At 44.8% G+C, this 13,985-nt stretch overlaps 1 protein-coding gene across 1 annotated transcript in view; it reads right to left on the bottom strand.

Moving 5' to 3' along the window:
- Positions 1 to 13,192, bottom strand: part of LOC103891748 (uncharacterized) — a 55,322-nt gene extending 42,130 nt beyond the window's left edge. The window contains exons 1-2 of the mRNA XM_054529084.2: positions 12,790 to 13,192; positions 12,039 to 12,159 (exon numbers count right to left, since the gene is read on the bottom strand). Coding sequence (XP_054385059.1) covers positions 12,039 to 12,159; positions 12,790 to 12,972 — 304 coding nt within the window. The 5' untranslated portion in view covers positions 12,973 to 13,192. The remainder of the gene's footprint in view (positions 1 to 12,038; positions 12,160 to 12,789) is intronic.
- Between the last annotated feature and the right edge of the window lie 793 nt (positions 13,193 to 13,985).

The raw sequence follows: 13,985 nt of genomic DNA, 5'->3' as shown, positions 1-13,985 counted from the left end.
CCAGCCCAGACCCTCTCTGGACTCATGGGTCTGAAATTAGCGTTTTAAATCCCGAGTTTGTGTCTGAAGGTCAGCTGGAGAGCTGTTTACACGTCTGTAAGCCCCAGAGGGCTTACTTGCACAGTGTACTTACCTAAGCAGGGCTGGTTACAAGCCCCAGAGGCCCCAAGAGGGCTTCCCAGGCCTGGCCAGCAAGAGCACAAATAGGGAGCCATGGAGGACTGTTGTTGCTGAAGTAAGTTTTCAGCTTCCAAAAACAAGTCTTCTGATTTGCTACCAAGCCTTTTGCCTTGTTTATGCCATCAGGCTCCTGAGTCTCAGCTTTCCCCGTGGGGCTAAAGTCTTCACGCAGAACTATATTTGTCATGTGTTTGTGTTTGAGGCAGATTGTGAGCCGCCCTCTTAGACGCTGTCTCTGAGCTCTGCACAAGCTAGAAAGGGAGAGACGCAAATTGGCACCAGGATGTCTGGGGTTTATCAGATGCTTCTTTCTTTCAACCTAATGACTATGTTGCTTCAGGGGCTGCCCCAGGGGTGTATGAAGAAAGCTGAGCTTCCTTTATATCTGTTTATTATCCGCTTTCTTTTTAAAGGAGTTTTGAAGTCTTAATAATTTGGTACATGGTTGTTTTTTGCTAAGATTGTGGTGAGGAATTATGGCTCAGTTCTGCTTTTATGTTGGTATAATTGGTCTAGTTCATGCTCCACAAAGTGTGGCTGGTGTTAAAAAAAAACTATCTGGCACAGCGTATTATTTGGGGGTCTTTGGGATGGAAGTCCTGGTGAGTAGTATTCATGAGCAATATCAAATACAGAAAACTCAATTTTTCTCCATAAATCAATGATGGTGATGGTGGTACTAGTGGTAGCAGTCATGATGGTAAGATGGTGGCAATAATGGTGGTGATGGTGATGACAGTAATGATAGTAGTGCTGATGATAATGGTGATGACGGTGACAATGGACAGTGGTTGTGATGATAGAGGTGGTGTTGAGATGACGGGGATAAGACTGTTGGTGGAGGAAGAAGAGGAAGACGATGGTGAAAAGAAAAGGAGGGAGGAGTGGTAATGGGGAGGGACATATTTCCATTACTATGCTCCTAGGTCTGTGACCTCCTCTCAGCCTGGAAGATTGCCCAAAGTGGACTCCCTTCCATAGGCTACCCCATTAACTCTGGCCTTCCTAGCATTCAAAAACATCAAGTTTTTGTAGACAATAGCAGGATCCAAAATGAGAAAAACACAGTAATTTCTCACAGAGCTTCCCAGTATGAAGATTGTTTGGAGAGAGTTTGATCATGTGTATGAGTCATTACTTGTTAGCTCACCTTGGCAATCTTTAGATACAGAAAGAAGATACCAGTGGTGACTACAGTGCTTTGTACCCAGTACTTGCTTGAGGAGAAAAAGCAGGAATTTTGGTGTTATATGGATGAGGGTTCAAATTTCAGGCTTTTCATTTCCTACTAACTTGTACTCTTTAAGCCTGACTTTCCTCATCCGTGAAATGGAAATGACATCTACTTGACAAGGCTGGGCAAATTAAATGAGACAGAGCATGGCACATAGTTCTCAATGAATGTCACACTCTTCCCAGAAGGGGAGGTAATGATGCTCCAGGCAGTTTTATGCTTACTTTCTGCTTCTCCTAAACCTAGATGTTAGCTAGGACCAGCAGGCACTTCCTACCCAAAACATTTTTCATGAGTCACCTATTTACTTATTAAGTAAAAATTAGATTTCTATGACTTAGGATCAGAAAGCTTCAAACATAAAAACAATAGTTTAAGAGAGAGAGAGAGAATTTAACCACTCAGTTGGTTGTTTTTTCAACTGCTGCCCAGCTGGTTTTTTCCACTAAATGGATTAATATTTTGGTTAACTTGACCATTTGAAATGATTCCATAACTTTTTTTTTTTTTTACGCTGTCAGGATGTTTTCCTTGATATCTGGCCCCAGTTCTCTTTGCTTATGTCATTTCATCATCACTCCTACTTATGCCGTCTGGTACCTGAATTAAAACATTTAGATTCTATCATTTGAATTTGTGCCTTTCAAATATTTATAAACCATAATCATGACTTCATACAGTAAATCCTATACATATTTAATTTTTTTATGAAGAAGTCCTTTTCCCCTAAATTATTTATTTCCTCTCTGAAATCTTTCCAAAGTTGTTTTAGCCTTAAGATGAAGAGATGCCCCCAAGTGGATTGTTAACAGACAGACTCTAAAAAGTAGTTGTTGTGAAACCTGGGGTATATATTAAAAGTTCAGACTTCTAGCCCTCATCACCAGTGATTCTGATTCATGGTTCTGGGGTGTGGGGCCCAGGAATGTGCATCTTAACAACACCCTCCTTCCCCTCTTCCCAATATACAATATCCTCTACCCAATATACAGGTAATTTTGGTGTGAGTTCCCTGTAGAACACTCTTGAGGCACAGTGCCACCTCACAGTTGACTTGGGAAAGCAAAACAGAAGACATTGGTTCCTGCTTTCTAATGGGCATCACATTCAGGCCTGTTTGCTTAAGATTATAGCAAAATTACCTTTACAGAGTTTTGAGTATTTCCAAGCCTTCAGTCAAATAGTTACACTGTCTTGGTTTACTGCTGCAGATGGCTAAGCGAAGTTTCTAGAAGGCTATCAATTTTCCTATCTCTTTAGTCTTTAGGTCTTGGTTGGTGGAAGAAGAAGGGTTGCAGAAGGGCACTTTATCTACCACGCCGTGTCTCTAGAAATCTAGCAATTTTGAATCCTGTATGATTACTATTCACATTTCTTTTTTGTAAGAATATGATCCAGCAAATAACTAATAATAATTCTTCATACTAGTATAGCACTTTGTGGTTCATAAAATATCTTGACTTTCATTGTGTCATCTGATCTCCAGAATAGCTCTGGTTAAGGTAAGTAGGTGAGGTATTACTGTTTCCATTTTACAATGAAGAAATGCTCAGAGAGAATAAGTAACTTGCCCAGGGATTTAGAAAAAGTAAATGGAAGTCTTAGGATTTAACAAGTATGGATTCTTTCATCATCTCTGCCTTAAGGTTGCACTTCTCTAGACTGTGGTATTATCAACCCTATAGTCTGAATGTTACAAACTAATAAATAATACATTTACTTCATTAAAATATCTATTACTTAGCTGCTTGGAAAGGGTAGAAAAGGGTAGAAAATATTGGAAAGGGTAAAAAATATTGAAGTAGAGAATTTTTAACCTACCCTTTAATTACTGCATTGATGTTATCCATGATTGTATAATATTGTTCTTAATTCCTCTAAGTTTCATTTTGAAAGCTAAACATAAAAGACAATGGCAGTTTGTCATGTTGAGAAGAATATAATTATTAACCTCATAGGTCCATCCCACAAGTAATGATTGTCATATGGACCCTGTTGGCAGGAGAGGGAAGATGAGAGGTCTCCCAGCTCTTAGATAAGGCCTAGGCCATGGGTCTGGTGTTCCCAGTCAATGGATCATAATTCACTAAAATTGTGTATTGGATACTGGCTATATCCAGAGTCTATGCATTAGATAATATTAAAAGAACATAAAAGGAATATAAATGATCTAGGTGCTAAGTGACTTGGGAGTCCTTGAACTTGTTGCTTTTACCTCCATTTATTTATTTATTTATTTATTTATTTATTTATTTATTTATTTATTTATTCATTCATTCATTCATTGAACACATGTTTTATTTAGCACTTACTGGAACGGCACACTGTGCTGGGCACTGGTATTACAATAGTGGGCAAGACAGAATCATCCCTACATCATGAGCTAATAGTCCAATGGGGGACACTGACAAGGATGCTGGCAGCCACAGGCAGTGGGATAAATGCTGTGGGAAAGGCAGGGTGCTGCACATACACTAACAAGGGGCATCCAGCCAGCCAGCATATTAGGCCTAGTATTTTTAAATGGATGTAGATTTACTGGGAGTGGCCTGTAGGGGGTGTGCTGAGGGCATGGCCCCTGGCCACTTCATCCCTTGGCACCCTGAGGGTACTAGGAAGTCATTGCCCTACACATTTAGTTGCCTTTGCCTGAAATATTTTCTTCCTCTCCTCCCTTAGCTAAGTTCTAGTGCCCACACATCCCTACAGGCTATGGAGCCCTCTCTGTATTGTTATATATTCATCCCCTGTGCACTGCAACATCCTGTGAAAATCCTTGAACATCATCCTCATCAGCCTCACTGTCCTTCAAGTATCTCCCCCATCAGTCTTTGGGACTCCTAGATCAGGGCGATCAGGGCCTGTGTCATTTACCTCTGTATTCCCTGCACCAAGCAAATGCTTAGCACATAGTAGAGGTTTAATAAATGTTTGCTGAATGCACAAATGAATGAATGACCCTAACCTTTAACATCTGGTTGATGGGGAGGCAGGAAACTGAACTTATACAAATAAAACCATTTGCAAACAATTAGCTGCAAGTCAATATTTCAACACATCAAATCAGGTAGCATCCTTTTTCCAATATTTGAAGTGCACCTTTTTTACGCAGCATGCATATTCCTGGGGGCCGTGGACTGCCCCCAACAGGGATAAAATGGGTGTAAATGTTATGTATACTTAATTTCTTTAACAAGAAAAGTATCAGAGGATTACTTGGAGTCACTAATGGTACTACCCCAGTAAAGAGTAAATCATTTTGAAGTTACTATATGCTATGGTTTGAATGTGTCCTCCAAAATTCATGTGTTGAAAATTTAATCTCCAATGCAACAGTGTTGAGATGTAGAACTTTTGAGAGGTGATTAGGTCATTAGGGCTCTGTCCTCATGAACGGACTAATACTGTTATTGGGGAAGTGGATGAGTTATTGCAGGAATGGGTTCCTCATTAAAGGATGAGTTCCGCCCCCTTCCTCTCCCTCTCTCACACCCTCTTGCTCTTCCACTGTCTGCCATGGGATGATGCAGCAAGAAGGCCCTCACAAGATGCCAGCACCTTGAGAGTGGACTTTCCAGCCTCCAGAATTGTGAGAAATAAATTTCTTTTTTTTTTTTTAAATAAATTACCCACTCCTTGCTCTTCTGTTCTAGCAACACAAAATGGACTAAGACACCATGGGTAGGGTCTCTGAGAAATATGAGTTGAATAGGAAAGTTTTCTTCAAAAAGCTGCTCAGTTGCTGAGGTAAAAGCCAACAGGGCTTGGACTAGGGTGAGATGAGTGAGACCAAGTCATACAAGTTACAGGATCACATTTTGTCTTTATTTAACTTTTTTAGTGCATCATGATTTATTGCATTAATTTTTATTTATTAAAATATCAATTATTTTGATTGCTGGGTTTTTTCATCCTGCCCCCACAGCTCCTGGCCCTGGGGGCCCCAACCCCGTGAGCTCTGCCTTCCTGATACACAGATTACAGGGGAAACTCAGACTCCCTCTGCAGGAGCTGGATGTCAGCTATCACCAGGGCTCAGCTGCATATCCTGAGGGCTCACTCTGCTTGCCTGATTCACCTCCCTTTCCAGTTTTGCCTTCCCCTCTTCCTCTAGCAGTCTGAGCATTCTGCACCTCCCCCTCCCTGTGCTTCAATGCCATCTCACCCAACATCTACACTAGGGCTGCATGTTCTCCAGAGCCTGCTCCATCTCCCTCCTCCCTTCCCTTCTACCCACAACTGACTTGCTTTATAATGGAAGAAGCTTTTTAATGCCTGCCATGAAATCTTGTCATCTGGGCAGGAAGGGCAAGCTCCCTGGCTGAATCATCAAGAGGAGAGCACCTGCCTGGAATAAGGCCCTGAATCTTCTACAGCTCTCTTTTCTGTTTCCCTTCCTCAGAAGTATCCCCTGGGCCCCGCAGAGGCTGTAGAACCAATACTGCCTGCACTGGCCAACCGCGGGGGCAGTGGCTTCCCACCCCCTTTGTGCTGCAAACACACTCAAATCTATGGCCTGTAATAATTTCTGCACATCCCTGTGTTGCTCCCATAGGACAGATAGAGGAACAGAGGCCCTGGCTGATAAGTCACATCAACTGATCACATAACCACTCATGGACAAAACAGAGATTAAATCTACATTTTTGACCCCCCACTGCCCCCCTATCCTGTGTCCATTTCATTATTCCATAAACATTCCCCTCTACCACACCCTACTTCCCCGTCACCTGCCCACCCCTGCAGAGTCACTTGATCTCTTGGTGAATTAGCATGAGCCAACATTGATGTTTTAAAATAGCAAATTTTCAGGCTTAAAAAAGTCAAGATCATCTTTAAGTCCCCAAGGACATATGCAACCAGTGATAGAAAAATCCTCTCCCACTTCTCCCCTTCGAGTCTGAATTGACTTAGCAACTTTGCTTCAGCTCCTCAGCAGAGCCTTTCACAAATTCCCACTTGCAGCACTGCTGAAGGATAGACATCCTGATGTGCTCTCAGCTGGACTGCTGCTGTGGGCTTCAAAAACACAGATGCTGCAGCAGTGAGTGTGTGCCTGTATTATATTTCTCAACTGAACATCTTCAGAAGCTGGGGACATGCGTTTTCTAGCCCAGCATGTGGGATCTGTGGCCCCTGAGCCTGTGGGAGGGCAAAGTCCTGTAGAGAAGCTATTGTTTTCCTTGCCTTTGCTGATAGCATGAGATCAGCTAAATGATGGTGGCAGGTGTCCAAGACCAAGAAAAAGAGTAAGTAGGGGTACAGTAATGGGAAGCAGTAAATCATAGGACATATTTGTAATCTAACCAACAAAAATCAAGCATTTTCTGGGAAATGCATGAAGCACTGAATGCTTGAGTGCCTAATGGGTTTTGAAGCCCCGGTAAGTTTGTGTGGATGGGTGCCAAGAGCAAACAAATCACTGCAGCCACAAGACGCCTCACTCCATATCCGAGATGCACACTGAGAATGACTGGAAAGGCTACTTGGTATGGGAACCCTAAAGCAGTTCAGATGGGGAGGCCCCCGGGGAAATGCTATCCTTAGTGCTCTCCAGGAAGCATCATTTACAACTTCACCATTGGCTAAACACTAATATATGTGCTTTACATATATCATCTCATCGAAGCCTCATTATAACACTAATGGGTTAGGTGTTATTACACCCCTATTTTAAAGATGAAGGAAGTCAGACTCAGTTAAGATCATACATCTATTAAGAAATAGGGCAAAATCCAAACTCAATCTTTTCTGATTCCAAAGCACATGCTCTTAACTGCCTCACTTTATTGCCCTCAGAGCTCTTTGGTACCAATTACACCAGGCATTCCTAGCTACAAGGCATTGTTCATTCATTCATCCATTCATTCAACATCCAACAATATTTCTTGAGCATCTGCATTGTGCCAGACCCTTTGCTAGGCCCTGGGACCTCACTGATGAAGGAGACATGGACCCTGTCCTCATGGAACTTGGAATCTAATGAGTGAGTGCCAGGGTCTGGAATGGGAGTTAAGGTCTCACTTAAGATTGGGCAGGTTGTACCTTGCACAAAGGCTCTGCACTAAGGGGGCAAGCAGGTACTGAAACCCAGCTTATATTCCACTAAGCTGTGTGCCCACAGAGCGACATCTTCCAGAGGAAGCAATTTTAAAAATTTTTTCCCAAAGAGTAATATGGACTATTCTGGAAGTACCTGCCTCCCTTAACTTTTCTTTCTTTCTTTTTTCTTTTCTCTCTCTTTTTTTTTTTTTTTTTTTTTTTTTTGAGACAAGTCTCGCTCTGTCATCCAGGCTGGAGTGCAGTGGCGCGATCTCAGCTCACTGCAACCTCCACTTCCTGAGTTCAAGCGATTCTCATGCCTCAGCCTCCCAAGTAGCTGGGATTACAAGTGCAGGCTCCCACACCCATAGAAATGAGATTTCACCATGTTGGCCAGGCTGGTCTAGAACTCCTGGCCTCAAGGGATCTGCCTGCCTCGGCCTCTCAAAGTGCTGGGATTAAGGCGTGAGCCACTGCACCTGGCTGCCTCCCTTAACTTTTCAAGCCAGTGTCACTCTGAAAGACATCCTCATGCACAACCTGCAGTGTGAAGGGAACATGAACACACCAGGTAGACTCTGGACAGTAAGGAGGTCAGCAGCAAGTCCAAGAAAGTGTACTCAGGTCCACATTCACCTTCAGGAAATCCTGGCCGGTCAACAATGATTTAAACCAATCCCTTCACCACCCCCAGGCAAAGTCCCTGTGTAAGTAAAACTTCCAGTGATTCCCAAAGATAGTACTCCCACCTCAGCAGATGGTGGAGGCCCCTGCTCGGCCCTGGACCTGCAGGCCTTCTGCCTACAACTGTCAGACCCCATAGGAATGGGAAGGAAGGCTTCTGGAGACACATACTGGAGAGAACAAGGGGACAAAAATGGCAAGCTGACATCAAGTCCAAACCCCAATAATTCGGAGGAGAGTATCCCTGGTAACAGAAACAGAGACAGAAGGAGGTCTGCAGGAAGAAAGATGAGTTCTTTATGTATACCAATTTTCACATGTTAAACATGTCATGCCTTCTATCCATAGAGCCTTCATATACAAGGCACTATGTGTGATATTTACAAAAGCCCTAACCCGATTCCCTTTTTATAGATGAAGAAATTGATATGCAGAGAAACAAAATAATTTGGCTTAGGTCACATAGCTAGGAAGTGGCAGAACTAGAAAGTGGCAGAGGTGGGCCCTCTTGATTCAAAAGACACTCAATCAATGTGTAGTCTAGCTTAGAAGTCCTTGGCCTGAAGATAAAGGTAAAGGAAGTGAGATAAAGGGAATGAGGCCAAGAAACAGTGAGGCAGATGGAGAGAAGGGAAAGAAAGGTACAGAGGTAGTAGAGGATGCACCCTAATAACTCCTCACAGATAAAGCAATACAGCTACTGCGACCAGCTGTCAATGGAGTTCATAAATGCAGAGATCATCAGAGCAGGAAAGGACCTCTGTGCTCCCAGCCTCCCTGTGTTACAGCTGAGGAGTAGAGGGCCAAGGCATCTAGTGGCTTCCCCAAAGTTCTCCAGGCTGCTGTGGAGGCAGAGCCATGGCCAGGACCCTGGCCTCCTGGCACTCAGGCCTAACAGCTTCCATCACGCTGTACCACTGAGATTATTATCATCAGTGACGATGGTGCCATTAACAGCCATGGCCACCACTATCTGGTTTTTTAGCACCAGCCACCCTGGCAGCCATCTTCATTTTGTGACTCAAAGAAAGCACTGCCCTGGTCATGTGAGCACAAGAGGAATGGAAAATTCCAGGTCAGGGAACAACACACCCTCCAGGCATCCTTCCTCACCAGCCCTGCCTTCAGAGGCACCAGGCCCTTTTGTCCCACCACCAGTTAATATTTCACTTGGGTGAGACTTTAGGGAACAAAGAACACAAAGCTGGCCTTGAGGGGCCAAAGGTAGGCAGCCCATGGTTCCCGATGCAGCTCATAAATAAGAACAGGGCAAATGTACTTTGGATAAGGACGCGCTCAGCCTCCCGCAGAACAGCTGGGGAAGCTATTCATAGGAAAGCGTGCTATTTGCGTCTGCCTGGCATTTGAATGAGGCTCACCTAACTGTGCCTGCCCTCCCCACAGATGTGAGTCACGCTCCCCACTCACGAGTGAGGAGTGGCCAGGGGCAAAGGAGAATTGCTTCTCAGCTCAGCTGAGAGAACTGTGGGGGCCAGGAGTGGCACTGCCAAGGATATCTCCCTCCCCCAGGCATGGAGGGCCTCCAACTGAGGACACTTATTCTGTAGTGATAGAGCCTGATTCCCCTGCATGTGAGAGAGGTGCCTCCTTGGACCCTGCTACTTTGTCCCTTGGCCCTTGGTCAAGCACACGGGACAATTTTCAGCCCCCAACCCCTTGCTGGTGGCTTTGGCTGTCTTCTCACATCTCAAGTACTCAGGGAAAGCCAGTCAGAGCAGCGTGGGAGGCCAGTTCCAGTGTCACGCTGCTGTCCTCTAAGTTCTACTGGTCCCTGGTCTCCAGTTGCAAAGCTTACGTGCTGTGGAGGTGAAGTGGTGGCGATTCCTCCCCCTTAAGCGGCACTGCCCACTTCGGAAGGTCATCCACCAATGCTCCTGCCTCCTGTAGCATCCAGTGCAGTTCTGGCCTGGTTCTGAGCCGAGGGTGTATCGGAAGCAGGGCCCATTATGGTCCAAAATAACCTTGGGAGGTCAAGCCCAGGCCTGGGCATCCCTCATCCAAGGAGCCCTGATTGGGGGGTCTCTCAGGGCCTAGCGGAAGAGTCAGTTCCGCTCCATAGCAGTGCTGATGGTTCAGGTCAGTCTCAGGCCCATGAGAAAAACTCCAGTTCTGCACCAAAACACAGCGGCCTTTGGAGTCCATCAGACTCCAAGCATTAGGAAGGGCCAAACCCTTCTCTCACTGGTAGTTCTCACACACCTGTGGGTCCAGAGAGGGGCTACCCACCATGATCCTGGGAGCTGTGGTCTAAGGGGTCTGTTTATACCTGGTACATACTCAGCTGCGGTTTGGGGTTTTTCATTAGTGAATGGCTTAGCTCCTCAGCTGGATCATAAACTTCTCAAGGGAACATGCTGTGCCCTTATCTTTGTGTGCCTGCATGACAGCACACAGCCAGCATACAAACCATGACCTCATATGCACTTAACACTTGACTATATCTCTTTGGCTACTAGACTCTGCTCCTTTGGACAGGGACTTCTTAATTCTATATTTCTGAATGGCCTAGTGCTGGCTGTGACACAGGATAGGTATATAATTGAAGGTGTTGATTTGAATTGTCTAGTTTGAATAAAGAATTTTCTAAATGAGTCGACATTATGACACAATGGACATAGATGAGACCAATAATGCATTTGAAATTTACACTAGTGGACACATGATGGTAGATGCTATAGATACATGAACCCATGCAAATTCCAACTTTGAGAAACTAGTAGCCTATTTAGAAATTATAATTTCTCCTTTTCTTCATGAGCAAAGATGATCCAAGCATGGAGGACATGACATTTAAGCCCTCTTCCCAGTGGAAGGGATGTGCCTCCAGCTAAATTTTTCTCTCAGTCAACATTTATGGGCACCTACTATGTGTTAGGCACTGTACTATGGGCTGAGTATTCAAAGAAAAACAAGGCACAGGTGAATCATGAATGGAGAGCTACGGGTCTAGTGGGGCTGAAGGCACTTTCTCAAGGAACTCATGGCACTGAAATAGCTGCTGCTTGAGAAGTATGGCCTAAGCTCCATGGGTGTGAGAAGGGATGAATTCTTCCTGGGGCCAGGAAGGGAAGATGAAATCAGGAAAGGCCTCCCAGAGGAGCAGATGTTTGAAGGATGGACAAATCCAGATGGACAATAGAGTATGTATTCTAGGCTGGAGGGTATTAACCAAAGCATCGAACCCCCTCAGTTCTTTGGGAGTAGAACAGTCTCCTGCTCTTGCTGTAGCTGGTGGCCTGATTGCTGACCAAGGTCAGGGTGACACCTTTGGCCAAAGAATGGTGCATTTGCTTCTAAGTCAGCCAAGGGCTCTTTCTGTCTGAAAATAGCTGCCTGAATTCATTTCCCCAATTAGTCCCAGAGGTCAAAGATAGATAGGAGCAGGCTTTCTCCACACGCAGGGCAGAAACTGAAGCTAGAAAGCCGGCCCCATGGCATGAGGAACCCCTGGAGAGCTGGCAGGAGGCCATGCCCGGCCACACCTTGAGGTCTGACCGGCTACATTTGGACGGACCATCTCTAGCTCTTTCCGTCATGTGACTGAAAACCTTATCATAATGAAAGGTGTAAAAATGCCAAACTTTAACCTTATTAAAGTCGCACTGTTCTGGTCTTGGCAACCCTAATAGGATTTTACAACTCAACCTTTCTGACTAGAGTCCTTGAACAGCGCAGGGTCTGTCAGGGTCCATGATGGGTGACTTAATGCCTTCAGGGACTGGTGCCCGCCCACATTCCCACCCTCCCTGTGTCCGTCCACCACCCGTGCTCACCAGGGCCTTCCATATGGCCTCCTTTTTGTTACTCATAGAAACGGAGAAATTTCCACTACCATGGACCCCGGGAAAAACATATGAGCATACCTTACAGCACTTACCAGCTGATATGGTATTTTCCTCTGGATTAATGAAGCACAGTGGAATTTTAGCAGTTGCTGTAATGATTAATATGTCAAATCCATATTGCAGGAGAGGCAAACAGGAAAACGATGGGAGAACCTAGGAGGAGGGAGGAAAAACAATGGGAAGGGAAGAGAGGCAGCAAAGCCAAAGAAGGACAGGGAAGGAAGAGAGAACAAAGGAAGGACAGGGTGAAAGTGGGGAGAGAGGAACACGGACTCCCACAGGGGTTGGATCAAACAGGCTCAAGCGCATTTAGGGACTCTTCCTCCTGCCCACGGCCACATTGGTAGGAAGGTGGGTCAAGTCAGTGCCTGAGGACAGGTCTCCCAGGAGCAGTTATTAGCATAAGGTTCTACATATTGGGAGGCCGTGGACCTTGAAGATTTGAGAAAAGGTATGGGGTTTATCCCCAGAAAAAAAAATACACATAAAGAGGTTTACTTAGGGGTTTACTAAGCACCTAAACCTCCATAAAAAAACACAAAAATGAAAAACCCCTGTGTTCAGCTGATGGTGTTTCTGGAGCTGGGACTGTGTCATCCCTGTCAGCATCCCCTCTCCATGTGATGCCTTTCAGAAACAAGTTTGGAAAGGTGACAATGGCGTCAGCCACAATACACATTCTCTTTGCTGAGCCTCTGTCTTGCCCTGTGAGAGCCCACCCTCTCCTCCCCACCTGCAGGCCCACCACCATGCAGTTCCCAGGATGAGGTCATGCTTACTCACAGGGTCCCTTCCTCCAACTCTAGGCAGTCCAGTCAGTGCCCCTACATGAAGTGGTGTCCATGCTGTGCGTGAATATGTGCTCCGCAGTCTTGAGACCATTACACAGCTGGACAGAGGAATGCCTGGCCAAGCCGCCAATGGGAAATACTTTGCAATGCAAATGAGTCCTCCAAAGCCAAGCATTCCCCTCTCCTGCTAATTACTTTTACCTGGTTGCGTTAGAAATCCTGGCCAACATGGTGAAACCCCATCTCTACTAAAAGTACAAAAATTAGTCAGGCATAGTGGCACACGCCTGTAGTCCCAGCTACTCGGGAGGCTGAGGCAGGAGAATCACTTGAACCCGGGAGGCAGAGGTTGCAGTGAGCCAAGATCGCGCCATTGCACTCCAGCCTGGCGACAGAGTGAGACTCCGTCTCAAAAAAAAAAAAAAAAAAAAAAAAAAGAATGGCTTCATATTCTGTATAGTCAGGAGCTGGCTCAATGTTACTGTCATTGTCTTTCCTGAAATCACCTGTCAGTGCAAGAGGGCTCTGAATTTCCTTTCTTATTTCTTGATCTAAGCATGTACATAGTGTCATGGGCCAGGTTAATTAAAGCTCACTGAACATCACATACTATCCTCTGAACAATCATACATGTTGCTTCTTTAAAAGCAGAAAAGAAAAAATCAGGTTCTATATGCCCTACCAAGCTTAAATCGTCTCTGTGATGGGAACTGTACAAAAGTCAACAGGTCAACAACAAACACTAGTTTACATACTCAGTAGGTGAAAGAGTGAGCCAATTCATAGATTTCATTTCTGATTGTATTTTTTAACATTTTGTTTTGAAAGAATTATAAATCCACAGAAGGTTGCTAAAAGGTGGAAGCAACTCATATGTCCATCGATGGATAAATGGATAAATGTGGTACAGTGGTCCCCCCTTATCCTGGGGGGATACATTCCAGGATCCCCCAGTGGATACCTGAAACTGTGGATAGTACCAAATCCAATTGCTGTCAGTGGGAACACATTTCTGTTCACATATTCCACCTACAATTTAACGCCTTTTCCAGCTTAACTAAACACTTACCAGTATTGTGGTCGTAACTTGTGGTTTGAGGTGTGACAGCAAAACTAGCACGAATTTCTTTTTTCCCCTTCACAATTTCACAGATAGAAGATTCATTCCTAACTATAGATCTTAGCAGC

Source organism: Pongo abelii, chromosome 1 (genome assembly GCF_028885655.2).
Source record: "Pongo abelii isolate AG06213 chromosome 1, NHGRI_mPonAbe1-v2.0_pri, whole genome shotgun sequence".
NCBI classification, from domain to species: Eukaryota; Metazoa; Chordata; class Mammalia; order Primates; family Hominidae; genus Pongo; species Pongo abelii.
This window is presented reverse-complemented; position numbering and strand designations above follow the sequence as displayed.